This window comes from Lepisosteus platostomus, chromosome 3, assembly GCF_059453375.1.
Source record: "Lepisosteus platostomus isolate fLepPlt1 chromosome 3, fLepPlt1.hap1, whole genome shotgun sequence".
Taxonomy (NCBI): Eukaryota; Metazoa; Chordata; class Actinopteri; order Semionotiformes; family Lepisosteidae; genus Lepisosteus; species Lepisosteus platostomus.
In genome coordinates, this window is record NC_142613.1 from 53,445,769 (window position 1) to 53,473,592 (window position 27,824).

General features: G+C 45.8%; 2 protein-coding genes and 1 long non-coding RNA gene across 5 annotated transcripts in view; 2 read left to right on the plus strand and 1 right to left on the minus strand.

The window, feature by feature from the left end:
- Positions 1–2,312: 2,312 nt before the first annotated feature.
- Positions 2,313–8,326, plus strand: mrpl33 (mitochondrial ribosomal protein L33). Its single transcript, XM_088626062.1, has 4 exons — positions 2,313–2,449; positions 4,479–4,497; positions 5,819–5,925; positions 7,588–8,326. The coding sequence occupies exons 1-4, from the start codon at positions 2,428–2,430 to the stop codon at positions 7,635–7,637; spliced, it is 198 nt and encodes a 65-aa protein (XP_088482188.1). The 5' UTR covers positions 2,313–2,427; the 3' UTR covers positions 7,638–8,326.
- Positions 8,327–9,548: 1,222 nt separating this feature from the next.
- The window catches only part of rbks (ribokinase), a 36,284-nt gene continuing 18,008 nt past the window's right edge, over positions 9,549–27,824 (minus strand). For all 3 annotated transcript variants that reach the window (XM_088626060.1, XM_088626061.1, XM_088626059.1), the window contains exons 7-9: positions 23,646–23,737; positions 21,252–21,440; positions 9,549–10,269 (exon numbers count right to left, since the gene is read on the minus strand). In XM_088626060.1, coding sequence (XP_088482186.1) covers positions 10,084–10,269; positions 21,252–21,440; positions 23,646–23,737 — 467 coding nt within the window. In that variant the 3' untranslated portion in view covers positions 9,549–10,083. The remainder of the gene's footprint in view (positions 10,270–21,251; positions 21,441–23,645; positions 23,738–27,824) is intronic.
- On the plus strand, positions 19,352–22,712 carry LOC148675075 (uncharacterized). Its single transcript, XR_015935438.1, has 2 exons — positions 19,352–19,487; positions 20,008–22,712. It is a non-coding gene; the product is annotated as an uncharacterized LOC148675075 (long non-coding RNA).

Genomic DNA, 27,824 nt, shown 5'->3' on the forward strand with positions numbered 1-27,824 from the left:
CAAAAAGACTGTTTTTGGATCTTTCTTGATCATATTAACAACTAACAACTCAGGATCAATGACTTCCGACTCTTAGAGAGATTAGTCTATAAGAACTAGAAAAAGAGGATACACCTCCTTCTGAGGAACAAGTGACCTGAAGAAGGCTCCACGGCCGAAACGTTGTGTTCTCTTTCTTCTTTTTTTCAGCATGGAATAAACCTATTACTTGTTCCTTTGCAGCCTACGCATGCTGACGCAGCTACCCACCTGAACTACTACACCTCCTTCTGTTTGGTGTGCAATTTCTCTTCTGTCCACGAGTGGCGCACATAAGGTCTGAGAGGTGGGCAGCGAAGGATCTTCGGTGACGGAAGCTTCTCGGCCCTGCTGGCGGCGTGTGACGCGGTGCTCCACCCAGCTGCTTCTTTCTGAGACAGGTTAACCATCTTCCTCTCCTCAGTATCGCTTCCTCTCCGTTGCCCCCTTCCTCTTTCCAGCCCCCTCTCCAGGGTCCTGACTTCCTCTCTTTCACTTCCCCGAGCGGCACTCTAGCTGACGTCAGCGGCGTGCAAGAGACACACACGCGTTTCCGAATTATTTTTAAATCAGAACATAGGAAAGGTTACCGACAAGAGGCTCAGTCACTCCGTCTGGTCTGTTAGGTAGTGAGAAGCTTGTGGATCGCAGGATCTCATCCCGCCATTTCTCAGACAAAGCCAGGGAATTGGCTTCGATAACATGCCTGGACTGCTCGCTCCACACTCCCACAGCCCTTTGTGTAAAGAAGTGTCCCTTCTCCGCATGAGAGGAACTCTTTTGCTCCAATGTTTTTAAATAAGGTCATAAGCCATTTATTGTATGGCAATATAGTGACTACCACAATCTAAAAAATGTAAAAGAAGGAGAAATTCTATAATATGTTTAACTTGTTATATTTAACTTGTCACTTGTTACAGAACAAGCTCCATCAGTATTGAGCAATTTTAGTATATCTGATACTGGTGTTCTACTGGGTCTTAGACAGTTAAAAATGAATAAGTCACCAGGGCCTGATGGTAGTTTCCCAGTCTTACTTAAGGAAATGAAGGATGCTATTCACGCACTCCTAGGTAGGATATTTCAGCTCTCAGTTAGAATGGGAGCTGTACCCAGATCTCAGTGTGGAACTGTAGATGTAGCATCACAAGAAGGAGGACAGAACTGAACCAGGAAAACATTGCGAACTCAGTCGTACTTGTTAGAGTGGATTAAGATACATTAGTTATCTCTATGTTAGAAGAATACTTACAAAACCATGGCATTTCAACAACCTTCTACCAAAGGTTTAGAAAGGCAAGGTCCTGCAAAGCTAACGTGCTAGTAACCTTCAAACAAGCAACTTGGACAGATGACACTGCAGTATATGATACATTTTCAGTTTTTTGATAATGTTCCTAATTAAATGAAATAATTCTTATACTAAAAGCAAGAGGACTCCAGGGTAGTGCATGGGTATGAAACAGGAAAGAAAGTACATTATCTTAAGAGCCACTATATTGCCACATGTAACACTGGAGTGCCACAGGAATCCATTTTATGCCTGTTGGTCTACCTCATCTACTGGTTACTGAGCTCACCAGCCACTTTGAGTTCTTGTCTATTTCTAGGGTGTTCCGAGTTCAGATTGCTCTTCACTATGTAGAATGCTACTCACTTAGATTTATACCCGGAGACAGACTTGGCCTGTATAAGATTTTCCATGTTTCCCTTGATGAGCTTCCTGGTTGCTCTGGCTGTGTGTTTTGGGTCACTGTCATGATGCATGGCAAAGTACAGAAGCCTTTTTTTCTACATAAGACATGGACAATATATTTTAGTAAAACTCAGAATTAATTCAGCTGCTTCATGTAGTTACAGCATCGGTAAAGATTGTGAGCCAATTCCAGAGGTGACCATGTGTGTCCAGGCCAGGCTTCACAGATTAGGGGATGTTCCTTGGAGCATCTGTAGGTCCCTTCTTTCCCCAGTTTAACTTTCCCTTCAAGATTGGTGCACTGATGTGCCAAGAAGGGGTATGGGACTGTCAGTGGGTACCTGAGTGACATAACGTCCTTAAAAAAAATATGTAACATTATGAATTACAAAAGCACAATAATATGACTAATTTGGCACAAACAAAATCTAAAAAAATCCTTAATATCTCAGAAACAAAGTCAGACAATCACTGGTTTCAGGTGTATTGTGACAATTGAGTTGTGAGTCACTGTTTGCAGGGGTCCCACTTTACGTAACTTTCGGTTTTCTCCTATTCTTTTGGCGCCGAGGCTTTCCGTCCTCGAAAGGGTTAAATAATTGAATGACCCGGATGCAGTTGGGCGCTGATTCCCGGAAGTTTTTTTTAAATGTATCGCGTCCATTATTTTTCTTCAATGTGACACTGTTTTGTGAAGGTGGTTGTCTTGAAACATGTTTCTTACAGCGGTAAATTGTAAGTATAGAGACAATATACACAGTTTGAATGCATGAATAATGAAATACTGTTCGACGATTTTAGAGTGTTTTTCGTTTATTTGATTTGCTTCAAATTGATAGAGCAAACGTGTAAGCTGTAGAGATATGTATGAAACATCTTTCGATTTAACTGAAAACACTGTAGCGTGGTAATACTGTCCTATACCCCTTCTCGATCTACTTTCTTGCTTAAACATGGATGCAGATGTGCCAATTTAAACGATAATAATAATTTCAAAGAGTCCTCTGTGAGAATCCACATACATTTGTGTCTGGCTGTTACAATAATAATTTGCAAAGAAATACATTCATGAAGGACTGATTTAATACGGGTTTCGTACCTGGATTGAAGGATTTGTCGAAGAAGAATAATATTAAGACTTAATATCTGGAAAATATTTAAATACATTGTAGATTCTGTATTTTAATGTTGTATTTTTAACGAAGTCATTTGCGGATCTGAACCAGTGCTGTGCGCGACAGTAAATTGAATTCTAGGAGTCATTACAGTCAAATAAAACTCTGTTAGACAGCTCTTGCCTAGATCTTGAATCTTTTAACAAAGTGGCTCTGACGTGGCCTTTTTGTGGAGCGAAAGTTAAGTTTCACTGTCAGGCCAGGTCACTCCACACTAATTTGGCCTCTCGGCTCTAAACGGGAGCGATGGAGTGTATGTACCCGCGCAGCTCACGGCACAAATGATAATAAAGGTAGTCATTTGCCTTACCCAGCTTTTTGGGGAAAAATGACACAAAATCAGCAGTTTGTTTAAAGGTTGTTTTATTCTCCAGAGAACTGTTGTTAAGTCTTACAAAAAACCCACTACTTTCTGTAATGCAATGAAAGGCGCTCATTCCTTTGTGGGTGAGAGGTGGTCTGCTTGATCCCAGACTAAGTCGGCATGCAGTTATTGAATTGACCTCGTACAGGTTCGTGCTGCTTCAGTGTTTGAGGGAGCGTAATACCATAATGCCCGCCTCTTTGCTTCCAGTTTTGTATAAGTGCCGCTAGAAATGATCACTCTCACACTTCATCAAAGACGGGTTTTGTTTCTGTGTGTTGTTACCATGGCATTTTGTATGCTACCTATCAGAAGCAGCTTGTGCCACAGCACATAATAGACCACAGAGGGCTGCAGGTTCAAATCCCAGTAGGGGATGCTGCTTTTGCACTGTGCAATTCTTTGGACCCATACTGCTCCACTTCCTACCCTTCTGTGCAAACATCTCCCTAGGTTGTCAGTGTTTTTTCAGTTGATTTAACTGGTTAAGGAAGGAATATTGACAGAAAAGGGAACACCGTGTTCCTTGATCCATGTTCCTTGGAATAACATGCTCCTAACATGTTGCAGGAGAAATGTTAGGCTACATTTATTATGCTTTAGGTGTCAGCGTAGTTAAAGTTGTTGGACTGCGGCAGGTCTGATGAGCTTGGTTGCAGGGAAGCTGTCATTCCAGCAGGACAGCCCGGTGCTGCCGCAGTATGTGTGGACTGTGTGAGTAGTAATGTCTGGGGTACAGGTGACCTGCTTCTGATTGCTGAGAAGACAAGGTGTGCTGAAACAGCCCACTCAAGTCACTCTGCCACAGCCCTGCAGAGTCTATGGCTGCCTCTAGAGTTTGATTGGAATTGACTTGTTTTTTGTGGGTGTTCCTTAGTTGAAGGTTTACATCTTTAAGTAAGTAAAGGATTAGTCCCATTTTTAAATTCCTGCTAGATGAATCAAAATCTAGCTGATCTCAGGAAGTACATTTAGAGACTTAGATGCAGCATATAGGGAAGCAATCTGGAAGCTAACTGGCCAGAAGGGAGAGCAGGAATGCCTTGGCAGTTTCAGAGCTAATATTAAAGTGGGAATCCCCCTCTCTCCGTGAAAGATCTTGGTACAGAAACGGATGTACACGAATGATCGTGTTCTGCCTGTTTTTAGGTCATTTTATGTTTTGACTCTGGTGTCCAAACACATACATGCTAATACTCTTTTCTTTCTTTCATGTGGGAAACAGTGGCCAGGGGCAAATCCAAGTAAGTCTCTCTCTCTTTTTTTACTTTATATGTTGTTTTTTATGTGATACGAAATAGTCTGTGCCACAAAAATATTGTGTGGACTTCTTCAGAATGAGCAGTGAAAACTGCATCATAGTACACAAAGGTAGAAACTGTGTAGAAGTGGATTTAAAATTGAGAACACTTCTCTTCACCTCAAGAGTTGTGGGAGTGTGGAACAAGCTTGTTAAAACCCAGTCCTGTTAAAACCTAGTTTCTCTCAAGAAACAGCTGTATGAGATCCTGGGATCAATTAGCTGCTAACTACCCTTTGGGTTAGATGGGCCAAATGGCCTCCTTTTTTGTGTATGTTCTTACCCTGTGTGATTTTTCCCCAATATCCTTCAGCTAATTAAAAGACCACAGTTTTAAAACCACAGCTTGAAACTTGTGAAGTTTTATTTGAACAAATTCATCTGTGTCCCAGTGGTGAGGCCAATCTCTCACGCTAGATACCAGCTGCGTCCGGGTCTGCTCCATCTCGCCACACTTCTCTGAGCCCCGGGCTTACAGCTGTGGCAGGTTTGGACATCTGATCTGCTGCTGCCTGCCAACTCTTCTTTGGTGCCTTATAAGAATGGCTATAATGGCAAACAAGTTGGGGCATTCTTTGTTAATGTGACTAATAACAAGAACAGTGTGACGCGGGGTAAGGTAATGTTTAGAATGTAGAAGCAACTTCTGGTTTTTGAAAACTGTTTCCTAAAGCATGAGTAGCGTCTGTGGTACGTGAAGTGACAGCTGATGGCCAGCAAGAGGCGTCCGATCACTGGGAAAGTCAATCCCTGTCTAGGTAAAGTCTCGCCCGTGGTTGCGTTTCCCAGCTAGCCACCCCCATTGAACCCTGGGAAGACCCACTGTACTCCTGTTGTTGCTGTATCCATGACACCAGGCCCAGTGAAAAATGGCACCATTAGGCAAATGGCTCAGGCGTTCAAGTTTAGTTATAGTGCATGAAAAAGATACTGAAGCATAAATGCATAAAAGAAGGTAAAAGCATAACATTATTTTCACGTTGAATGTCTTGGCTGTGGAGACAAAAGGCTCTTAAAAAGCTTCACAATAACATTTGTCTTGGAGTATGGTTAAGAACTGCTTGGGTTCCTTGCTGTGAAGGACGAAAAAAAGTCAGCTTGGAGTCTTTCAGCAGCCCCGGTTGAAGAACTCGTTTGGCGTTCAGGCAGTGTCGATTCTGCCCGAGGTCCACAAGAAAGACCCGGTGTGGAAGGCCGAGAAGAGAGAGAGGATCCGCAGGCCCTTGGATCTGCTGTCAGGCGCCCATGTGTCGCTTCTCTTGTAGGACGATCCTGGTTCAGATGGTGAGTGCTGCCGGGACGGGCTACTGCTTCAACACCAAGAGGAACCGGCTCCGCGAGAAACTGGTGCTGCGCAAGCACGACCCGAAAGGTGAGGGAGCGGGAGCCGGGATCCGTGGCTGTGCTCTCGCGCTCTCCGGCTGGCACCGCAGGAGGAGTCCGTTCCTTCTGCTTGTGCCAGAAAGGCCGCGAGTGTTGATTGTGAATACAGGAGCCCTGCACATGCTCTCATCATCCCTGTCTGCCCAAAACAAAATTAAGCAGCAGCCCCTTTCTGTTATCTATAATTAAGCATGCATTGTTTATTGGCCTCCAGCTCCCCTCAATCTGCATCCACGCAGTCGGCTTTCTCTGGCTGAGAGCGCGACGGAATCAGGGGACCCCGAGGCCTGTCGGAGCTCCTGCAGGAGCTAGCGGCAAATGTGTGCCGCAGGGCTGTTGCGCTTGTAGGCTTCAGGCCGGCGGACCTGTTTGTCCTTGGCAGTTGGGCCTCGTTTGGTTCTGGCTGTAACTAGTTTTAGCTGCTCAGCTGACTTTGTGATTTCCTGCGCCAGCTGGACATTAGAAGATGCAATCTGTGACTGGTATGTACGCCTTTCTGCATTTTGTGGCTAAGTATATTTTCTAGATTTATTATAAAAAGGCCTTTGAGAAAGATTGAAATGACAGTGCATCAGCAGGAGAAGATGCACTTTTGTGTGCTGCTGTTATTCTCTCTGAAAAAAGGCCTTTTTCATCCAAAATAAATGCATTTTGAAACTGCGTTGAACTGCGCTGTGGCTTCATACAGCAGCAGAGGGGATCTGCGGAGCAACAGAGCCGAGTGAATAATTGAAGCCCTAGTCATGTGGGGGACATTCCTTATGAAATCAGTCACCTGCTGACCTCCTGATTTTAATGAAAATGTCCGGAAACGTTTGATCAGCTGTTCAGGTGACGGAGAATCTCAAAGATGATCCATTTTGAACCCCCCCTACTCTAGTATAAGCCATATCCTCGCTGATAGACACAGAGGCATGATTCCGATATTGTTTTAAATATCAAAACTTGTCTCTCACACGTATTTAGACTTCCTATGGGGAAAAATAATTATTGAAACAATTATCTAAAAATGCACACATTCGTAGGACAGTCTCTTGCTTACATCTCCTTGAAGAGTTTGTGTTGTGCTGCCTTTGGTTGAGGCACAGCAGACACCTGAATACAGAGTATCTGATCAGTTTTCCACATGAGTTCTCTAGTGCCTGAATGACTCACATTTCAGTCTGGTCATTTTCAGCTAGAGAGGAGAAGTTTCTTAGTTTTTTACATTGACTTATTAGTGCATAAGACTATAATGTAGGAAACCCTTTAAAAAATTCTACCCTTTGGATATTGGAAGGACAATGTAAGACAAAGTGTGCACCTTCTCTCACTCTGAAATTACTGTAAAATACGACACCTCAGCTCACTACACTGATAGAACATGACTTGCACAAATGGAGTCCTGTCCAGGGTGTACCTTGCCTTGCGTCCATTGCTTAACAGGAAAGGCTCCATCTCCCCATGAGGCTGGATAGGATGAAGCGGTTAGAGGATGGATGGATTTGTATACATCCATTTCTAGCCTATTAAAACACATGGGTTGTGTGTATAAATGAATGCCTCTCTTCCACAATCTGTAATTTTATAAAGAGCTAATGGTGATTTCTGTCGTGTTGCTGAATGTCTTTTGATTTCGAGTCTCCTGAAGGGATGTGTCCTCCTCTCGTAGTGAACAAGCACGTGCTTTTCTTCGAGAAGAAGAAGATCCGTTCCATTTAGGAGGAGATTGGCTGCCACTGCAGACTCCAGGCCGGGACAGCGTGGGCAGAGCTGAAAGACCTTCCAAGTTTTGCATTATGAGAACTGGATTGTTTGTCACTTGCTGGGCTGGAATGTGTCCCGAAGGCTCTGGGGAGTGACGAGAGATCCCGTCAGAAAGAGGAGGAGGAGGAGGCAGTGGGCGATGCACCAGCCGCTGCTGTGACCAAGACAAGACTGGGCTGGGACTGGGTGGGGGGGTTGTTTCTGCAAGAAATCCAGTCATTAAGCTAAGTCACTGGAATGTAGAAAAATACAGCGTGGGAAAACATGACAGAGGTTTCCTTGAATTGCTTATAGCACAGCTGCTCTCAGAAGGGGAACATGCTTTTGAAATACTTATTGTTTACGTAATAATGGGTAGAAGTTGCAGCCATGATTCCAGAATACTATCCATAAACCCAAGGGATTAAAAAAACAAAACACACCTTAACATCACGATCACTGGCATAGGAAGCAGACTGTGAAAGTGTTTGCATGTCCTTGGCCCATTCAGTTGGTGGGCAGACGATCAGCAGGTTTCCTTTACTCAGTCGATTTTTCTAGCTGACCTTATCTTGTATGCTGAGACCACCTTGATCTCTGATTATCTTTGGGTTGACCCAGATTGGATACTGGGCATTGCTTGAATAAAAGCTTGTGTTAAATCTTGTCACTGTTTTCTTGCAGTGCTATTTATCACTTTGTTTTGTGGTAGTTAGTGATCTCGAGAATCTCTGTGGCTTAAATCCTAAACGCATGTAATTCCTACAATACATGAGAGTTGTAAACACTCTAGACAATAAGGGGCATGGTGACCTGTTGACAGCTGTACACCTGGCCCCTCCAAATGATACAATAGATGGTTTAAAGAGTTTCTGTCCTAGCAGGTTGAGTTATTCACCAGTGTGTCTTACCATGTTTGTCAGACTTTATGGGCACAAAATAGTGACGCACCTAGATTCAAACTGAAGGCGTCACTCTGTAGTCAACTGGTCTGGTCTTGTTTCGCCAAGGCAGTGAATGCCACTTATTACTCAATAATGAAGCACCTGTTTCCACTGTTGCTTGGGAAATGGTGCAGACATGCTAAAAGGAATTAGTTCAGGAAGTATTGGTGCAGCTGGATTGCTGAAGTGCACATTACGGTGACCTTGTGCAGTTGTGTGGACAAGTGGTTGGGACTTTTAATTGCGGTGGCGGTGGATTCAAAGCCTGGGTTAGCCACTTCATTCCCAATCTCTTCTGTAAAAGGCCATGCTGTGTCAATGTGTAAAACTAAGTTACTCTGATTAAAGGTATCGGGTAGTTCATAAATGCAGGTGTGTTAACATTTATATTTAAGGTTAATAAAATAGACATGCTCTGTTTGTTTCTGTTGACTCTCCAAGCATCCCAGCTGAAGCCTGGACCTTAACATAGGCTCTTGAAAAGGTGGTCGAGATACCCAGAATTATTTTAAGATATTCCAAGCCCAGGGATTTAACAAAAAAATATTCAGACTTACTCCCCTTTTCAAGCTTGACTGATCTTCCTCCAGAAAAGATGAATGATATAACAATCCTAAGTACAAGCTCATAAGCTTCCTTTCTAGCAAGCTCTTGGTGAAATAATAGTGCAACACAGGGGGCCCCTTTGGAGTCATAAAAACAAATTGAATTGATAGGCCTTTAAAAGAATTGTCTGCATGTTTTGGTTAATGGCTCACTTTGTGCTGCAGAGTAAAGTCCAATAGGTTTCACTGCCACACCTGTGAGGAATACAGAAGGCTTTGTTCTGTGGGCTTAACTTGTGGCGGGATACTGATGATGAAAGAAGTCTTTCCTGCCTCACACTTGCGCACCAGCTGTCTAGTTTTACTCCTAAAACAGAGGCAATAATTCAAGGCAACAAGAAAGTGAGAACTATTTAATCTTGATTTAAGATAGTGCATCATTCTTCGTTATTTGTGAAAAGCAAGGAAGGTTTTCACAGTGAAGGATGTATCAATAAGTAATCATAGTTCCTTATAGAATTTCAAAGTGCTGGACAGTATTCTATTATAAAGGCCCCGTATGATTATTTCATTACATTATTTAAAGAAATCTTAACTTGTTTCCTTCCTAATCTCTGAGTCCTCACCCATATACAGTACAACTCTAAAAGAAGACTTTGGAGGTGCAATGGTTGTATTTTCAGGATATTTTTATGTCAGCTGCATTTAAAGAAAATGCATATTTCACTTGTCACAGAAGTGTTGGAGTAGGAATGGAGTGAGGTGCTGAGTATGGGAGGTGCTTTTTTGAACAAAAAGTTGTGAGAGTGTGGAAAAAGCTACCCTGATATGTCGTTAAAACTGATACCTTGGTTTCTTTCTGTAAACAAGTGTCTGAGATCAGATTATCTACAGTACTAATCAAACTAAATGGGCCAATTTTCTTGGAGGTTTTCACTTCCCAGCTTTGAAGAGCTCCGCAGGCAAGTCACATCTGGACGGGTAGGATGTCTGTGTCCCTGCTGCCTGCACGCTCACTGCTGCAACCTGATTGGCTCTCCTGGCCATTTCCTCCACAGGCATTGTGGGGTAGCGAGCCATGTAAAATGCCAAGGCTCCAATGAAGCTGTCTCCAGCTCCCTGTTCAAACAAAGAGACACACAAGACGTCACAAGACGAAAGGCTAGCTCATCTCCACACGCCCTCACAGGGCTTACTCTGCATTCATGCAACAGGACAGCACAGGCCTGTCTCAGCCTTTTTGTGTAAAGAAATAAAAAACCTTTAATTACAGAGTCACCTGATACGTCTCTTTGTCTCTGGTGTGTGGTGGTGTGTCCAGTGCATATTCTTCTGAGACTGGGACGAGTATTGAGTTAAAAGTGATGTAATACGTGAAACCATAAGATCTTATGCAGAGGAAACAGGCTGCTCTCCCCAGGACTCTGCTGAGATGGCAATAGTGATCCATAACTACTGGCACCAGACATTTTGTAGTGCCATTTACAGATTAAAAGAAGAACTGATACATGGGTCCATTATGGTCTGTTTGGCTTTAAAGGAAGACGGATGATGGCTGTTTTTAACTTGCACAAGGAAACGTTTTCCCTTGAAGGAGTCCTGTTGAAGCTGTGGGCTTTTCAGATGTTGTTCCAGTTGTATAGTACCGGTTTCAATACTTCAAATTAATCGCACTGCATTTGAAAAATTATTAGCTTTCCTAAACATCTGGGTTTTCTGTCTGTAATCTGTGGACTACAATAGAACTATAAAAAGCACAGTACTATTCAGGTGGGTAGCTGCGTCAGCAGGCCTAGCCTGCAAAGGAACAAGTAATAGGTTTATTCCATGCTGAAAAGAGAAGAGAGAAAACAACATTTGAGCTGTGAAGCCTTCTTCAGGTGTGAGCTCTTAGATCTCTTTGTCGTTCCTCCCTGAGCAACTTGCCCCCCTCTTTCACTAAACCAGTATAGCTCACACCTGAAGGCGGCTTCACAGCCGAAACGTGTTTTCTCTCTTCTCTTTTCAGCATGGAATAAACAGTACTATTCAGTTGACTGATATATGCACACGGATTAAGGTATAGCGAAGATTTTTGTGTGTAATGTTTCTGGCTAATTTAATACCAACACAGCATGACAGGTGTTTACAAAAAAACAAGTATTGCAACAACAACCAGTAGGGGGAGCTCATTCGCCGACAATACACTGCCACGGCTGATCCGAGTCTGGATGGGGGAGCTCTGCAGGCATTCCCAAGACTGGTGCGCAATTTGGAAGAAAAGCCGAGTTCTGTCTGTGCAAAGCACCAATCTGACAGCTCTGCAGGCTTGGAGCTGGCACTGCTATCCCATCCCAAAGCCAAAAGGTTTCCCAATGTACCAATTCCAGAGCATCATCACAGTGCTGTCCTGAGAGCAGGGATTCAGGGATGGAAAACGTTAGAACAATAAGATGATTCACGTCCATCAGCCTCTTAACTGCGATGCTGCACAAAGCACCATGTCTTGGATGAAAAGTGTTTCTGTTTGACTGTAGGAGGCCAGATTTTGGAAACCCAGAGTAAAATTTGGTCAGGTCACCAGGACTGACAGTATCACGAGAACTTAAATCACCAAGTAGTCAGAACCTTGGCTTAATGTCTCCTCCTACAATCTAGTGTTCCCTGTACCCATACTGGAGAATTAATTTGAAAATTTTGCTCCAGATGGAAGAGCATCAACTGCTGATCCACCAACACCACTTATGGCAGCAATCTGGTTCTCCTTAGAGGCCTCCCATCCCAGAACTGACCAGGCCCAGCTTCATGAGCAACACCTCACCTGGACCGTCCAGGAGCAGAGCCTGGTCCTCTGTAGCGATGAATCAATATCGTGTGGACCAGGCTAACGGGCTTCAGCACATACGAGATCACTTTATTGGCCATATACAATTTCTTGTATTAGGAATTTGCCTTTATTTGTATACCTCAACTTGCTCTCCATGAGACACACAGACAGGGAGAAAAGCTTGGGGTCAGAGCGCAGGGTCAGCCATTTATACAGCGCCCCTGGAGCAGCTGGGGTTAAGGGCCTTGCTCAGGGGCCCAACGGAGTAGGATTCATCTGCTGGCCGTTGGAAACAAACCGGCAACTTACCAGCCACAGGCGCAGATCCTTAGCCACAGAGCCACCGCACCACCCCTGGTGGCACAGACAGCTGGTGTTTACAACAGACCAGTCAATGGGGAGGGCCAAGTATCTAGTTGCTACAGATCTCCACTTATAGTGCTTGATGGCATGATCCTGACTGTGGGATGCTACACTGATCCAGTTCTGGGACTCTCCTGCTGCCCTCTCTGTGGGCTCATCCTGCTGTGATAACATTCCAACAGGATAACGTGTTCTTTAAGCTTCTAGTGTAACAACAATAGTCTTGCACTGTGGTAATGTGACAGTTACGCTGCGGACACCATAATTCCATGAACTGAGCCCCACTGAATGTGTGGGATGAGCTGGGACAAGGGTCTCACGCTCAATTCCTGTTCATCCTGGTGTGACGACATTCCAGCATGACATGGGTACCTCCTCCCACTGCTCGCGTGAGAGTGACTTTCTTGCAAATTGAGAACATGGCTGTTATGCTGTGCCACATGTCTACATGTTAATCAGCATAATGGATTTACTTATGTCATATCTGATTGAGTCTGTTCAGTTTTTGTATGTAGGACTCAAAAATAAGCTGCAGGGACCAAAATATGATTAGAACATGACTTGTCAGAAAATATATTTCTAGGTGTGAGAGGAATGGCCAGGGCTTTAAACTTGTAGGTGGGAGGTTGTGGGTTCAAATCCTAGGGTGGTGGCACAGCTGTCGTACCCATGAGCAAGGTACAGTACTTCATTTTCCTTGCTCCAGTAAAATGGCTAGCTGTTGTAATGGGAGCACTGGTGGATAAGTGTTAACCAAATAAATTAAAATTTGGCTAAGGCAAAGTGAGGGGTAGTTCTGAAAGCCTAATTGCACATATCATTCTTGCAAAAGCTAAATTTACAAAACTATTAGCAAGCAAATGACAGCAGTGGTAGAACAATCCTGAATCAATGTGACCTTTAATGTTTTTAAGCCCCAGAAAAAAAGAAGCTATCTGAATTTTGAAATGTTCCTGCCAGTCCTCCCACCTCACTCGGATCTGTTCCTTCCCACTGCCTCCTAGTCATCGTGTTTGTGCTCTGCAGTAAAAGGCGAACTTTGCACTCGAGAGATATCAGTGGGACCTCTCTTTGAGCCTGAGCTGTAGGTGGCGGTAAACAGGCGTGATTCACCTGCTGCTGCAGGCCGTCCCTGGCTCCCGGCTTGGACCACTGAGACGCCATGAAAGGGGGCTATTGTTTTTCAAACTCTGGCTCCTGTGCGCAGGCCCCGGGCTTCTGTTTCTGCCCGAGCAGCTGAAGAATGCAGGTCCGTTGGTTGTGGTTAGCTTGTCTCACCCGGTATTGACGAGTGCATGGGAATGTGCAGGGCCTGTGGAGGCTCGGTGGGGAGGGAGGGGGGCTATGCTGATGGGAAATCACGCAGGAATGTGGCAATATGCTATTAGATTTAACCACAGATGGCTCTGGTGCTGGTTCTCACAAGCCTGTCTGATTACTCACCGCCCCAGGCTGCACTTCAACTCTACTCCCCCCCCCAGAGCACTCAGATCCTTGCACCCCTGGGGCAGCATGCATGGGCTCAAAGGTTCTCCATCTGCAATGAGAATCTGGAGGAAGCGAACCTCTCCGGCACGACTGCTGGTGATTTTCTGGTAGACTGCGATCGCCAGTCCGGGCCCTTGAACTTTCCACATCCGCCATGTCACGGCTGAGCTGCACCGTCTCAGCCTGGATGAGGGAGCTCCGCAAGGCATTCCCATGACTGGCGCGCGCTTTTGGAAGAAAAGCCGCGTTCCTCCTCGGCTCTGTCTGTGCAAAGCACCAAGCCTCGGCGCTGGCATTGCTAGCCCATCCCATCCCAAACACAACAAAGACAGCAGGGCTGTGCCTTCTGCAATCCTGTGTTGCAAGTCTCCGAACAACCGAAAGAGTGTGGGCGGCACAGTGGCGCAGTGGTTAGCACTGCTACCTTGCAATGCTGGGGCCCTGGGTTCAATCTGTGAGGAGTCTGCATGTTCTCCTAGTGTTCATGTGGGGTTCCTCCACGTGTTCCAGTTCTTCCCACAGTCTAAAGAAATGCTTCTAATTGGCTCCTGGGAAAACTGGCCCTTGTGTGTTTGTGTGCGCCCTACGAGGGACTGGCATCTTATCCAGGGTGTACCCTGTCTTGCGTCCATTGCCTACTGGGATAGGGTTTGGATCCCCTGTGACCCTGAATTGGAGAAAGCAGGTAGAAGATGGGTGGATAACCAGAGGTGGATCTAGAGCTCACTCTTGTGCGGTATGGGGTCCATCAGATTTTCTCCAGGCTGTCCACATGATGTGCTCTGGCCATCGAGATCTTGCTTCTTAACCTGAGTCCCACTTCGCCTCTGCCCTCCAGGTTTGCCTTATGGATTCTGTTCTCTCCCATCAGAGTCATGTGTATAAATAAGCAGGCACTGCTCTGCAGTCGCTTGGCTCTGTTTCAGCACCACGTGGCGAGGAGACTCAGACACCGGCTGGTGCGGATTACACAGGGTGCCTCAGGAAAGGGCTCCTGTAGGCCCATGATGGAGGCCCTAACCTTTCGATGCCCACAGAGTCACAGCGGGATAAACAGCTGGGGGCTGGGGAGGGTAACCCAAGGAGGTCAGAGACCTCCTGTTCCTTTGTGATGGTGGTCCGACTGGGCCTGTCTGCAGCACATCCTTTAGAGCAGCACAACCCCCCCCAGGTCCAAAGATGCCCCACGTTAAGCTCTGAGAGCCCCAGGAGGCAGCAGGGGAACTGCAGATATGGGGACCTCCTACTGAGGTTCATCAGTGCAAAAGAACTTCCTGGGAAATGGAACCTGTGACTCATGGTCTCTGCTTCAGAGGATCAGGATGATCAAGCTGCCTGCCTGGCCAGCTGTCTGACTTTGGAATGAGTTTAAGACACAGTGTCTAAAATCGAGAGGATCTCCAGCAAAGTCAAAGAAACTCTGTCCTACCATTTCCTCCCGGCAAAACTGGGTTTGTTTTCCCAAAACGCTTCTTTTCCCCTTTTGAAGGTAATGCAGGGCCAAGAAGGTGAGCTAATTAAACACTGTGTGATACTGAGTTTAGCCGGGAGATGGTTCACGATTAAAAGAACCGCAAAACAAATATCCCTAGGACTAAGAGAGATGTCAACCCTAAAGTGAATCCAACCTGGGTCCAGTGTTTGTAAGCAGGCTCTTTGTTTCACAGCAGAGCCCTAATACCCCCTGTAGAGCAGCAGGCAGGACAGCCAGGCCTGGTGACAGCGCAGCAGTGAACGTGGGGGCAGTGAGAGAGCTGTCTTCACACAGGAAGTGGCGAGCTCCAGACCACTCACCCGGCTGCTCATGGGAGTGGGAAGGTCCATGTGTAAGGGTTGCTAGGCAATGGCTGCCGCAACAGACAGCATAAGGATTAACCCAGGGTGCTGCTGTGCCGTGAGCTCCGCTGTCCCCCTCCACATCAGCTTGGACCCGGCTGGAGCAGCTCGGGGCGGGGGCGCACCCTGCACACCCCTCCATCAGCCTCCTCCGGCCCGGGATGAGGACACGGCTGGGTAATATCTGCCTTCTTCCCGCTCACCAGCTCACCGCGCTTCAGAAGGCTTTCCGAATGCTCTTCGGTTTTTTAATGAAATTCTGATTCCCCCCTGTTGGAAGAGCCAATTAGTTTTCGACCTGACTCACCACTACAACCCCCGCAACAGCCCAGGAGAGAAGAACACAGCCCACACGTGCCCTCCAGTACACGTGTGCTGTCAAGCCCATGGCCCCGCAGTGCGGATAAACAGCAGGGCTCCCGTGGCTGGCTAAGGACAGACGCAGCTCTTGCTGCTGAAGAGAGGTCGGCAGCTCTGCTCGGAGGAAAGCCAAGGAACCCCAACTCTCCTGCACCCTGCGCCAGCAGATCCACTGGGGAATTGTGTGTCTCCACTCCCATCCAAGTATTCCCATACTTAACTAGGAGAGGTCACTGCATCTAACCATGCAGGCTATTATTATGTGGGGCACGTGAGGCACCGTTAGTGAAACAATCCATTTCCAGAATGTTAAAGCATTAAAGTAAACAGACAAATTGTGCAGCAGGTGGCAAGATTTGCCTTTTCTAAATGGACAAGCTTCCACGTTTCTGTGTGAAATTGCCCAAAGGGCTCATTAGTCATAATGTCTGGTGCAGGTTCTTAAAGCACTGAGAGCCTGGAGTTTTGGCCATTGTTAGACACACAGAGGAGATTGTGAAGACATCGCCAGAGAACACTGCAGAATCATCTAATGCCACTTGCCACCTGTAAACTTCCAATATGATGCACAAGCTGAACCCTGACTATGCTGTATAAATGGGATTGTTTTTTTATGGATGCCCTCCTGAAATGTCTTGAAATGAGCTTCTAACTAAATAAAGCCCAAGACGGATAATTGTCTCGCAGTCAGCTAAGGCTGTGTGAACACGTCACCAGCATGTTATATACTTGTGCGTGTATGCTGATATACAGAGGAGTACAACTGCATGATGTGAAAATGATGTAATCACTGCTCTTCTCACCAGAGCACTGGACAACGGCAACACCAGCGGTCTTAAAGTGCCTGCACTGCCTGGAACGAAGAGTGACGCGGGGGGGGCGTAGGTAGCCTGGGACAGGATGGATTTTCTCCACCAGCGCCAAGCGCGAATGTCTGCAAGTGACTCACTGCGTGTTTGATGAAAGCTCTGCTGCGGCTAGCCGCGCGAGCCGCAGCCAGTCCACACCAATAATCCCTCAAATCACGCGACACCGAGACCAGTCAAGGCTCAGAGCAAAGCAACAGGAGTGACACGAAAAAAAGTTCTCAGCTGTTCTCTGGCAGTTCGGACTCCCGGATTTATCTTAAAAGCACCGTATTCTTCTTATTTTCGTGCGTGTGTGGGAGTGGAAAATGATCCCTAGCCTTTTTTTTAACTCTGCAGGCTGACAAGCACAGCTTGAATAATTTAATCTCAATGCTCAAGATCATATCCTGGCCCACCAAAATTAGCTGAGTCTAACCATTCCAATCAAACTTGGCATGCATGTCTTGCTTAAAAAAAAAATACGTTTTACTGGAAGTTGGATTGAAGCTTCCAAAGGAAAGCTAAACAAGACTGGATTTATTGCTTCAACATCTCCCATCAAAGCGTGAAAGAGCTCACCAACAATAGAAGGTTTAACCACAATCTGGCTGCTTGTGCTGACTTCTGCAGTCCTGAGGGCTTAGTCACAGGTGAGGGGGGCGGCTGGAGCAGATGCCCCTGGCCACAGCCATGACTTCACCCTCTCCAGCACCAGAACAGGCACAGCACCGGAGCGAGCTGCCAACTAACCGCGCAGCTTTCGCAGGCCTCTCTTTTACAACACGACTTTCACAACTTTCTGTTGCCGCACAAAACGGGTTCCCTCCTCCCCCTCCCCTCCAGAACAAACAAAACTCCAGTTCATTTTCCCAAGTTACGGTGAACTGAAAAAAAAAATCTAACTCTCCACGTCAAGACTCTCACAAGAGCTCGGACAAAAAGGAAAGCAAATTCCATTCAAGAGCGCTAAGCTTTGAAAGTTGGTTTCATAGTTTTTCTACAGGAGATGGGGCCTGTGAAAATGCAAAGAGACAGTCTGTGTGTGTCTGTCTCCTGCTGTGTCTGTCTCCTGTCTGTATTGTGCTGTCTCCTGCTGTCATTCTCGTCTGTCTCTTGCTATGTCTGTCTGTCATATGCTGTCTGTATGTCTGTCTGCCTGTCTGTCTCGTGCTGTGTCTGTCTGTCTTATGCTGCCTGTCTCTTGCTGTGTCTGTCTGTCTTGTGCTGTCTGTCGGCCTGTCTCTTGCTGTGTCTGTCTGTCTTATGCTGTCTGTCTCCTGTCTGTCTGTCCCTCATAGTGTCTGCCTCCTGCTGTGTCTTCTGCTGTCTGTCTTCCTGATTCTTGCTTTCATATTTCCTGCTGTTTCAGTTGATCTTTCTCCAACTGTATCATTCTGTGTCTATCCATCCAGCCTATTCTATCTCCAGCTATGTCTGTACTCTGAGTCATCGGGAGAAGTGAAGAGAAGACATGGTGGACAACCAGCCAATCCAGAAAAGTGCCTGGATTTGACCTCATTTTAAGTCTGTTACAGAACATAAGACACACTTGGATTTAGAATCTCAAACATCTAAATGACTTCTCTTTATCTGTACATGAATATACAATGGCAATCACAGAACTCAGGTCCAGTCCCAGCAGTACCTGATGGCTTCGCCTTGTGTGCCTTGCAGGGCCTGCTAATGCATTTGTATCCCAGCTGCAGAATCGCTCCAAGAAAACTGGAAGCTTATTTTTTCATGCTCACTTTTAGGGCGGCAGGAAGCCAATGTTTTTGTATTCTTCACTATGGAACACATGCAGAAAATGCTGAAACGTTACCAGGACTAGGGAGAGCCAGCCCACAAGGGAAGAGAGTGGTCACGTGGTGGATGTGTCTACGTGCTGGGGAGAACACAAGATGCGAGCTTGTGAAATCCCCTGACAGGAACCCAAGCTCATTGCCTTGGTTCTAGGAACAGCACGCAACACCAAACGCTCCACTCCACAGCCCCCCGCCTTCCTCTTCAAACCTATGCTCTTACCAGCAGCAGGGAGCAGGTGCCCAGGGCTCTGGGCTCACTGAAAGGCTGCTGGTTCGAGTCCACGGCAAAGCTCTGTTCTCGTACCCTTGTGCCAGGTACTTCACTCAGATCCCTCCAGCTGTAGGAACAGGTACACTGCAGGTACCCTGGGAATCTGATACACCCTGCACAGGACGCCAGGGCTCACACAAACATACTGTACGCACACTCACACCAGGGAAGCCAGTTTTCCCAGAAGCCAATTAACCTACCCGTATGTTTGGACTGTGGGAGGAAACCGGAGCACCCGGAGGAAGCCCACACAAACAGGGGGGCAAACACACAAACTTCTTGTGTGTTCTATTTAACAGCAAGATGTGCCCCAGATAAACAAGCGCCCCTTCAGCAGCTTTTTACAAAACGTGTCGCATTACAGTATCTGAGTGTCTCCATCACATGAGTGTAGGCTGCTCTCCTATCCACAGCTCATTTACAAGCCACAGCGCAGCACGCACTTCCTCATCCACAAAACTGAATGACGACAACGTCTAAGCAGAATGATACTGTAACCTCCTCTGTGGTGAGTTCCAGTGCGGCAGGAAGAGCATTTTTTTTTGTGATCCTCTGTTCAGGTAAGATCCGGACACCTCAGCCTTCAGTTCCTTTGTATTAGCTAATGCATGACTGACACTTTTTCTTTACAATCTGGAGATTGTCATCGTGCATGCAGAAAATATAAAGCTTTCATTGTGCAATTGGAATTTTACTGAATCCTGGACAGGCACCTCTGAGTCTCCTATTCCACTCCAGATAAAGGTAAACTGATTCATGAATGACTTTTTAGAATATATACTGTACTTCAGCACCGGATAAGAAGACTAACCATTTCATGGCTTTAGAACAGTAGGATTTTAAAGGAACAAGTAAAGGTTAATTCCAGGCTGATAAATAGAAAGTAGAAATACAGCATTTCAGCTGTTGAACCTTCTTCAGGTGGATCAGTAGGGTTTTAAACCCAGAAAACACTATAATCAAAACACTTATGCATTTACTCTGGTACCCACTGGGGATAAAAGATTCTATGTTTATTCATGAATCGCAATAATATTCCTTTTTATTAACCTTTTTTTGTCTTCCTCTCTGGGTGCAAAGTGGAATTGTCTTGAGGCCACACGTCTACAGACCTCCTAGTTCCTCTCACAGTTTCAGACAGGAAGTGCACCCGTCTGGCTACCAATGACGACAAGGCCACCACTACTTGTGTGGGGCAGCTTAGTGCCTTCGACATTAAACCAGGAAGAAAAAACGCTAAATCTCATTTGAAGCCCAGCTTAGCCTCGTTTAACCTTGTAGACTGGAAAAGCACAATCACACGAGCTAATTTATCAGATCTGGGAAATTCTATTAATACATTTAAATATTAGCTGGTAAACTCAATTCAAGAAGACTGTATCTTGTGTGAAACAGAATTTTAACGGGGGGTTCTCTGGATAGTGAGAGGATCTTACAAACTACTATCATAATGAATGCTTTGTGAATAGAGACGTTCTTGAGTTGCACCATGTCACAGTAGTAGCTGCCTTGCAGTGCTGGGGCCCTGGGTTCAATTCTTTGGATGTTATCTGCATGGAGATTGTATGTTCTCTCCATGTTCATGTGGGTTTCCTCTGGGTGCTCCCATTTCCTCCCACAGTCCAAAGACATAGTGGTTGGTTATTTGGCTTCTGAGAAAATGATCTCTGGTGTGAGTGTGTGTGTGCCCTGCCTTACACCCAATGCATGTGAAATGCAACGAAAATGTGTGCATCTTCAGGAGCAGGACTGGGGACTCGTGCCATAAAAAACAGTGTTTGGATTTTGCAACCCATGTCCTCATCACTCTCAACCCCTCTGACATTCTGCCAGAGACAGACACATTTGTGCTCTGCTGCTCTGTGACTTTCTCCATACTTCCTGATTGCACTTCAGATCTTTGATCCAAACAGCATGTTGTCTTTTTTTTTGTAACATCAATTATGTTTAAAGGTTTACTTGTGAAGAAGGAGATGGAATGGTGGTGTAGTGGTCAGCATTGCTGCCCCGCAGCTCCTGGGAGTTTTATCTGTGTGGAGTTTGTATGTTCTCCTCATGTTTGCGTGTACTTTCCCTGGGCGGTCCAGTTTCCTCCCACAGTCCAAAGACATACTGGTAGGTTAATTGGCTTCTGGGAAAATTGGCCCTGATGTGTGTGTATATGTCTGTGTGAGTCCCGTGATAGCCTGGTGTCCCATCCAGGGTGTATCCTGCCTTGTGCCTATGGCTTGCTGGGATAGGTTCCAGCTCCTCTCAACCTTGCCTTGAATAAAGCTGTCAGATGGATGGTTTGCTTGTGGACAGTGACCGCGTGGGGTCCTTACCGTGGTGTCCACCGTGGGCACGCTGACTGAGGGCACATGTCGAGGAGAGGGGTCCTGAGCAGACACAATGACGCAGCCCTGGGGCCCCAGCGTCACGATGGCTGTGCCACACCCCCGCTTCACCAGCTCCGCCCCTGCCTTCCCAGCATCCGCGGGACTGCCCACTGCCAAGCCTGTCAGCAGCTGTGCCTGCAAAGACCAGGGGGAGGCGCTGTTTCTACTGCCCACGGACTAATGACAGAGGAAACAGCGAGAGTCACTGGGGGTTGGAGGGATATAATGTATTCTAAAATACTGTACTCTTCATACTGCACCTGCGAACTACCAAAATTACACTGAACTACAATGGGCCTTTGGAAAATGAGATTCATGGACCAGTTGCTACATCTACAATGCGAATATGTTATTTCTTCTTTTTCCCTGCCTATAGACTAACAATGCGGCAATCCAAAACCCAATCTGTACATTGAAAAAAGTCTAGTCAAGTGATTATGCATATTAAACTGAATTAATGGTTATTCCCAGTTACCATCTGACCATAACTTGTAATGAATACAGGAGTAAGTGTATTTGTTGTCTTTTCTGCTAATATTCTTCCCTGATGAAATGTTACAAGGCTCATCCAAGGATCACTGTCGCTGAGGATGTTGCCCATAACTTCAAACACCACCATTCCTGTTCCAGACCACCAGCTGGGAACAAGCAGGGCCAGGTCAGTTCGTATCAGGCAAGACACTGGTCTGTAGACTCAGAAGAGGCTGAGGCTGTCAAGGGCTGGCCCACCACAGACAGACCACACACGGGGTCAGTGAGACTCCTCATCCCTCTGTCAGCTTCTGCTATCCATCCGGCCCCCCTGAGAACTTATCCCTTGAAGGGCACGGTCTGTGGCAGGCTAAGAGAGGCAACAAAAGGTGGGCTGCGCTTTGATAATCTGGGTATTTTTTAGCTCATCCATCAAACCGAATACGGCCACCAGCTTTTTTCCCCAGCAAGCCAAGGAAACGAGGGAACAGGGCAGCAAGCTGTGAGCAAACACAGCACAGCGTGACTCAGCAGGGGCTCCTACTTCACGGCTGCAATCTTTCGGTGTCTTGTTGTGTGACTGGGTAACTGACAGACAGGACCCCACAACAAGAGTTTTCCACGGAGCAGGGCCTGTCAGCAAGAGGAGCTGGAGGCCAGAGGTGTGCTCAAGGTGGAAGAATGGATGTGCTGGGGTGCGGAGGGGAGGAGGGAGCACTCAGTCTCATCAGCTCTCCCTTTCATGTCTTTTCTGCTGCTCTGCACTCCCCCCCCCCACCACATCAAAGCCCTCCTGTCAGCGTGGCCCCAGGACAGCACTGAGTCAGGCCGCGCTCCACCCTCTTCCCATTTTCACAAGGCAGCAGGTTGCTGACAACCGAGGCCCCTCCTGATTCTGACAGTATCAAAAAAATAAATAAAAGAGCTTCTGGTAAATACTGGGCGTCCGATTTCTCACACCCGCAACAGGCTCCTGTCGGCAGCTTTGGGAAATGTGCAGGTCATGACCTCTTCCCCTTCTGTGCCTCTGAGCAGTGAGGTCTGAAGGGAAAGAGATTCAGTGCACTGTACCTACAACATATTGGTGACTTAGACTCACAGAATACTAACACTCTGCTGGAAGACAGGGATCATATAATATATAATAGGAAGTTTTGCCCTATCTTTTCTGTTCATGTTTTACTCTTCCTTTATTAAAGGGAAGGACAAATGTGAAAAGATGCCCTACGGGAAGTCTCCTGTAAGGAGATCTCTGACTGGACTTGTTGGAGATTAAAGGAGAGGACTGGCCGAGTTAGTCTGAGTGGGCAGTGGGCATTTTAAAGCTTCCATGTGTCCCCTACAGGGCCTCAGATTGTCCCTTGCTGCTCTCTGGATGAATGTTGATCAAGGCAGCAGGGACTTTGGTAACGTCACAGAATCTTGGGGATTGTAATGCAGGAACAAATGTTCTGTCAAAGGTTCAAGGAAAGCGGCAGAGAGGTCTGAAGGTTGACTGCTCCTTCAGCCTGCATCTGGGCGAACTGAGAATGTGCAAAGGAATCCAGGCAGGCCACAGGGTTCGGAGAGCTGGCTCTGCTTCGCAAGACAGCAAGACACACTCTGTCATGGGGGGCAGCAAGTCGATGGGTGAGGGAAGGTAGTTGAGACCCAGGATCACATCCATAAGACGTTTAGATGTGCCCTTTTCTACCTGCAAAAGCAACGTTATTTTAAAAATGGAGCACAGCGATATGACAATGCGCAACATTAGCACTCCGTGTTTTGCTTTTTCAAAGCTAAGCGTGGCTCAAGAGCTGGTGTGTGCTGGCGTCTCACAGAACAGGGTAACATTCCTGGGTCGCTCCTTCTCTCATCTTCCTCCCTCACCTCCGGCTCGTTGCAGCAGATCAGGTCCGAGTTGCTGTAGAAGTCCGGGTCCAGGTCCGGAATGGCTGGGGCAGGGTTGAAAATGGTCTTTGCTAGAAAACAAACGTAAAACAAAATGACTTCCTCTCACACAGCATCTGCAGGACGCCAACCTGTTCAGAGGGACATAACCTGGACTTCTCCTGCGTCAATCCCTAACGAACCAGTTACAGAACTACCGCCACTTAGTTCAGTATTACTCCTACCACGGACACCAATAATCCTGTTCCTATTTGTAAAACTGGTATTAATAATACAACTATTACATTAGTACTAACATTCCAACTAATCAGGTTTCCCATGAGCTTCAAAGTTTCCATCATAAAACAGTACAGGAAGACATATCAAAGGAAGAAGAGATGCCAAGTACTGCCAGTTTTAATTTAGAGCACAATGTCAGCTGAAACCACGTTGTACTGTATGTTGAATGGTTTTAATTTTGAATTGAGGCAGCGGTATGTTGTGCTCTCTATTGCTAATGCAGCAGTTCCCGTAGAAAGGGGTTGTGTGTGTCTGAGGGCTTGCTGCGAGGAGCAACAATGACAGATGAAATAATTTGCAGCCAAGGTGGTCCTCCAGAGAAAGATCAGTGAAGTAGAACACGACTCTCCCCCACTGACAGATGTGCCCTCTGTAGGATTAGTTACGCCTTCGCTTGCTTTGCCCTAAAAAGATTTTCCTTGAACATGACAAACGCGTTCATATCTGAGCGGTGAATGCCAGCGAGTTTTCCAGATTCTGTTCAGCTGTCAGGATGCATACCTTTTCTAGTGTGCACTTAAACCTCTCTGCCTCTGCCCTCAAGCTTCACGGAAAATCCTGTTAATCACCTCTGGGGGGAAGCGGATGGCACACTCGCCCTTTTAAACCCCCAGACGACACAAAGTCAAATCAAATCTAAAACAAAAGGCCTCTCTTTGAGAGCTATCTGACCGAATTCCAGATTTCTATGCCCATTTGCACTGAAGAAGTTGTCTGGATTGTGTGGATCTTCGGTGAAGAAGTATTCTGGATTCTGTGTATAGCACGATAAATAAGGAGGGCTCTGGGGTTAGGTGATTTTTTCCAAAGAGGATCAACTAAATGAAAATAAAAATAATTCCTTGTTAGCTGCAATCTCCCATTCTCAGTTGTAGTTCAAGCACAGTGCAGTTCGTTGTAATCAGACAATCCCAAGGCCTGCAGGAGATCCTGGGAATGTCACAGTGATCATTATTTAAAATTTGATCATTTTATCCCAAAGGATTTCAAAACACATCACATTAAAGAGGGGACCCACTTCATTCATGACTGCAGTGCAGCTCTCACCTGGGTGATCCACACTCACAGAGCACGTGTGATCGCCCAGTGGTTGGAGGATCACAACACTGATGTTAGCCATATGTCACAGCCTCTGTCACCAGGTCTGAGCCTCATTGAGCATTTATTGGGAATTCAGGAATGTCGCTTGAGATGGTGTTTTCCACCTTTATCAACCCAGAGTTGATTTGAATTTCTCCTGAAAGAATGGTGATGCATCTGTACTGCTGGTCGACTCTGCATAACGGCTTCATGCTGATTCTTCTATTTTATGTCTAGTAGCTGTAGTTAACATACTAAATGAATATTTGACATAAGTGTCAAACAGAAGATGTCAATAATATGTCAAATGTTAGAGATCAGGCTCCAGCAGTACTGTGTCATTTTTGATACATAAGGATCTACTGAACAGTTAAAAACAAATAAATCACTGGGGCATGATGGTATTTTCCCCAGATGGTATTTTCTGAGGGGGCATAAACAGGTTCAGCCAGGAGACTGTTTCACACTCTCTGCTGAAACAAAGAAATGGAGTCACAGTTGGAAACTGATGGGGAATCAATCAGGACAGAGAAGAAGAAAACCTCTTTACTTGAAGAGTGGTGGGTGTCTGGAACAGGCTTCCCAGACAGGTGGTTGAGGACCAAACAGCTGGATACAATCTTAGATTCACTCAGCAACTTAATAAAAGAACTGGAATGGCCAGATCGCTTGCAACCATTTAGCCTCTTTGGTAGACAGTATTTTATTTTATTTATTTATTATTATTTATTTATCAATGCACGAACAGTACTGCATACAGCGGTGTTGTCGGCAATGAAATGCGTTGTCCGCGAGCTTGTTAAGAGAGATAGAAGAGTAGAATGACAGGAATTTTTAGGGATTAGATTAACGAAAATAAAAAAAATTGTAGGATACAATAAATTAAATAATTGCAATTTACAATACAATTTACAGATCGTAGCTAATTGACATAAGATCAGACACAAACCCATCTAAAGGGTGGTGCCTAGCAAGGCCCACCAGCACATGCTTGTTCATTTTAAAATCCTCAGGGGCTAAAAGTTTCCAAACCATAGATCTTAAGTGTGACTTCCCTCTTTTATCCTTTCACTGCCCTTTTTCTTTTTTCCCTTTTCGCTTTCACACCCCTGGTTCCCCGTTTTTTCTTCCACTTTTCTCCTTTGTTTAGGGTTCAATCTGCCACACCATGATGATTGTTTACATTTGTTCGTTATTATTCTTTTTGTCTTTTTTTGAAAATCCAATAAATGAATTGAACATTAATATCCCCACTCCTTTCGCCTCCAATGAACATCAAGCGTGTATCTGGGGCTCCGCTGTGAAGACCTTTGGGGTTCTTATTGCGCATCAGAAATAAAATCTGTGCATCAGAAGAGAATCGATGATGCGCTGCACAGCACGTAATATGAGAAACAATGAGGAAATCTGATGTCAGCTCATGCATCTTATACATTTTTCACAATTCCCCCACGTGCAAGAAATGAATCATAACAGCAGGCCTGACATTCCAGTCAGGAAATGTAAATAACCCCCAAAGATACAGTATTTGCATAAATTAATTAAAAAAATATTTGAACAATTCTCTTTCCTGGAAATATGATGACACTACAGTGAGGCACGGTCTTCTGATTTTCTTTCTGTGTTCAATGCAGTACAATCTGATCCATTCATGTAATACGGAAAGCTCTAGAAAGGTTGTTTCCAGTACACAGGCCAGTCAGTGTGAGAGTGAGAGTGTGAGTGCTGCTGCGTCAGAGGTGTCTCCTCAGCACTTGTCAGTCTGAGGTCACTGGCTCTTTCGAGTAACCGTGGAAACACGGCTCCAAGTCAACTACTCGAAGAAGCGCCGATAACGCGCGCCCAGCCGCTGATAAAATTCACACTCACGTCAGAGCGCATTCAGTTCCTGAACCAAGAGGAGAGTCCCGCTGTCAGACTGAAACTAGGCTGCAGTGGCAGTTCACTGTTGCGGTTTGCTCCAATGTCTCTTATTAGCATGTTTCACCTTTACCTTACACTTCTGTGCACATGTCCTCGTGAAGACTCTCGTTATCACTACAGTTACAGCTTTTTTAAGCAACTAATTGTTTTTTAATCAATGACTAAATTGACTAAACATCTTAAAAAAGCAGACCTTAGCTTACTTTCAACATTCTAAAACGAGGGACAACACATAAATCTACATTCGTCTAAAATAATTTACAATTTCATAATTCTACTCAGGTCCGCTCGTCTTTTCCTATTATCCATTTTTACTTCCCCTTCCACTAGGAATGGAATACTCCGATTCCACTACCTGGGCCCATCGTGGGACAGAACTCAGGAGACTCAGGAGCATTTTCTCGTCCTATTGCTGCCTCTTCTCCGCCAACATCTCTAACCGCAGAACTGAGCCCAGCACAGCCAGGCTCAGGCAAGACATTATCCCATCACCTCCAGCATGCAGCAGGATTTACCTGCTACTACCAAAAATACAGTAAACTTCTGGAACAAAGTTTTATGCACAGATGAGACCAAGATAAACCTTTGCCAATGTGATGGAGATGTTAAACTGTGGAGAAAGAAGGGACCTACAGATGCTCCAAAGAACATCCACTCATCTGTGAAGCCTGGCCTGGACTGGACACACATGGTCACCTCTGGAACTGGCTCACTCATCTTTACTGATGATGTAACTACATGAAGCCACTGAATGAACTCTGAACTTTACAGAAACATCGCGTTCATGTCTTCTGTAGAACAAAAAGCTTCCATACTAATTGGGCAGTGCTTTACCATACAGTGACAGTGACCGAAAACACAGCTAGAGCAACCAAG

Coding starts and splice junctions, on each gene's coding strand:
- mrpl33 (XM_088626062.1), top strand. CDS start 2,428: ATGTTTCTTACAGCGGTAAATT. Junction 5,926..7,587: donor GCGCAAGCACGACCCGAAAG/GTGAGGGAGCGG, acceptor CTCCTCTCGTAG/TGAACAAGCACGTGCTTTTC.